The 2,473-nt window shown below is 35.4% G+C and overlaps 1 protein-coding gene across 1 annotated transcript; it reads left to right on the top strand.

Annotated features, from left to right (window-relative positions):
* The first annotated feature begins 272 nt into the window (after positions 1-272).
* Positions 273-1,248, top strand: LOC103267057 (olfactory receptor 52E8-like). The gene is given in 2 exon segments (XM_008064660.2): positions 273-308; positions 310-1,248. Coding segments are annotated over 2 exon segments (975 nt in total).
* Positions 1,249-2,473: the final 1,225 nt, after the last annotated feature.

The following is a 2,473-nucleotide window of genomic DNA, read 5'->3' as shown; positions in this document are numbered from 1 at the left end:
TCTTGAGAGAGTAAGTGCATTTATTTACTCTGAACCTATAATTTTAGGAGATACATGGCATTAACTCCTATTTGGCAGCCTAGCCTCTCATATTTATGGTGCAGATGAGGAATAATACCAGCATTATTTACAAAGAGCTAATAAAAGGGGGACTTTAGAGAAATTTGTACCAAATGTCAGCATTTTCTTTGAGAAATTTTTTATGCTTTCTTTTTTAGATCTCAAGTTGAATGAATTTTGCCAAATGGGAACTGGAAACAACTTTTAAGGCCATGGCCACCATCAGCCTGATGAATAATGTCCTCTCCCAACGTCACTGAGCCCCACCCCTCTTCGTTCTTATTGTTAGGGGTTCCAGGATTGGAAGGTTTACAAATCTGGCTTGGCTTTCCATTCTGTGTTGTTTATCTAATTGCTCTTGTTGGAAATATTATCATTCTGTTTGTGATCTGGATTGATAATAACCTTCACCAACCAATGTTCTACTTTCTGGCCATGCTGTCAATGATTGACCTGAGTCTTTCTACAACTACCGTCCCCAAGATGCTGGGCATCTTCTGGTTCAGCCTTCAGGAGTTGTGTTTTGGGTGCTGTGTTGCTCAAGTCTTTTTTATCCATTTTTTTACAGTCATGGAGAGCATTGTTCTTCTTGCCATGGGTTTTGATCACTATGTGGCTATTTGCAACCCTCTTAGGTACACCACGATCCTCACCAACAGAATTATTGGTTTGACTGCTACAGTCATAGTTCTAAGAAGCTTATGCATGATTGCTCCCATTATTTTTCTCCTCATGAGACTGCCTTATTGTGGACATAGAATCATACCTCATACCTATTGTGAGCACATGGGAGTGGCACGTCTGGCTTGTGCCAGCATTAGTGCCAATGTCTATTATGGTCTTGGAAATATTTCTATTTTGTTTCTGGATTTGTTTCTTATCATTACCTCCTATGCTAGGATTTTACACACTGTCTTCCACCTCCCTTCCCAAGATGCCCGCCTGAAGGCCCTTAATACTTGTAGCTCCCATGTCTGTGTCATCTTAGCTTTCTACGGCCCAGCTCTTTTCTCCTTCCTCACTCATCGCTTTGGTCATGGCATCCCCCAGTATATCCATATCCTCCTAGCTAATCTATATGTAGTCATTCCCCCTGCCCTCAACCCAGTCATTTATGGGATCAGAACCAAGCAGATACAGGAGCGGGTAAAGAGTCTCTTTGTTAATAGCAGATTGAATGAGAGATAATTCATTTAGGTTATAGAAGTGTAAGTCCTTAAAGGTCAAAAACTTGTGATAATTAATTTAAAAAATTGTTTTCACCAAAACTGACCATTTATTACATTTATACATTTGTGCATGTGTGTAAAGTAAATGTTGGCAGCAATTTTTGGAGGTGTATGTGTTTATGTGTGTCTGAGTATGTACTTGCAACATTAATACATTGGTCCTTAACACAAAACATACCATACAAAAGGAATTCCAAGGAGGAGCACTTTAATTCACTGACAGAAGAACTGTCTGATGCTTTAAATCCCTTTCAGGCAATAATAAGATTACTTTCATAGAGATACACAAATTGAGGTCATATGGCCACCAACAGAACAACCTGCATGTAAGTGGTGGCAATGCAATAAAGAGGAAGTACCAGTTGTGAGATGGGGGGACACATAAGATTTGGCCACACATTAGAGAGAAAGAACAAGAATAAATATTCATTCTGTATATTGTTTTCAACTGGATGACTTTGAGTATTAAAGTGTATAGGAGAAAAGGGGGTAGGGACAGAAAACAGATTGTAAAGAAACTTTAAAAAATTCGAGTGTGAAAAAATGAGTATGATAGGAATATATTAAATGGCCAAAGCAGATATAAACACACATTCATGGGCTTTAAAAATGGCAACAGAAAAGAAAGAATGATAATTAAAAGTAAAGGACATTTTAAAGAATTAAATGACCTAAGTAGAATATTTCTCAAGGTCAAATTTGACTTTAAAATTAACTACAACAATTATTTTACCCAATTGTATGAAATTTCTAGTAATTTTTACTAATTTAACATACAAAATAAATATTTTCAAAATATATTATTAATGGTAATCACACAATCTCAATGAGAAGAGTCAATATTGAGATAACTAAAAAAAGAATAAATATGTCCACAAGTTTTTATAATCATCAATTTAATTCCACATGTATTATCTAGTTTCATTTTACTTATCCTTTAAAGTAAGGAGGTGTCAACTATGCACCTGATATAGCCATTGTATGACTAGATAATTTTTGTGAAATTATGTCTAAATTTCAGTGGCAATATATTTTTTAATGCAAGTATTTATTTCTGAGATAAATATAATAGAAGTTTCAGAAGGTAAAATAAATAAAAATAAAGAAGAGGAGAATAACAAAAAAAGTCTACAGCTAAAAAATTATTTAAGACTTGGCCAGGTATGGTGGCTCATGCCTGTAAT

This window comes from Carlito syrichta, unplaced genomic scaffold, assembly GCF_000164805.1.
Source record: "Carlito syrichta isolate Samal-C Ts95f unplaced genomic scaffold, Tarsius_syrichta-2.0.1 Scaffold307833, whole genome shotgun sequence".
NCBI classification, from domain to species: domain Eukaryota; kingdom Metazoa; phylum Chordata; class Mammalia; order Primates; family Tarsiidae; genus Carlito; species Carlito syrichta.
This window is presented reverse-complemented; position numbering and strand designations above follow the sequence as displayed.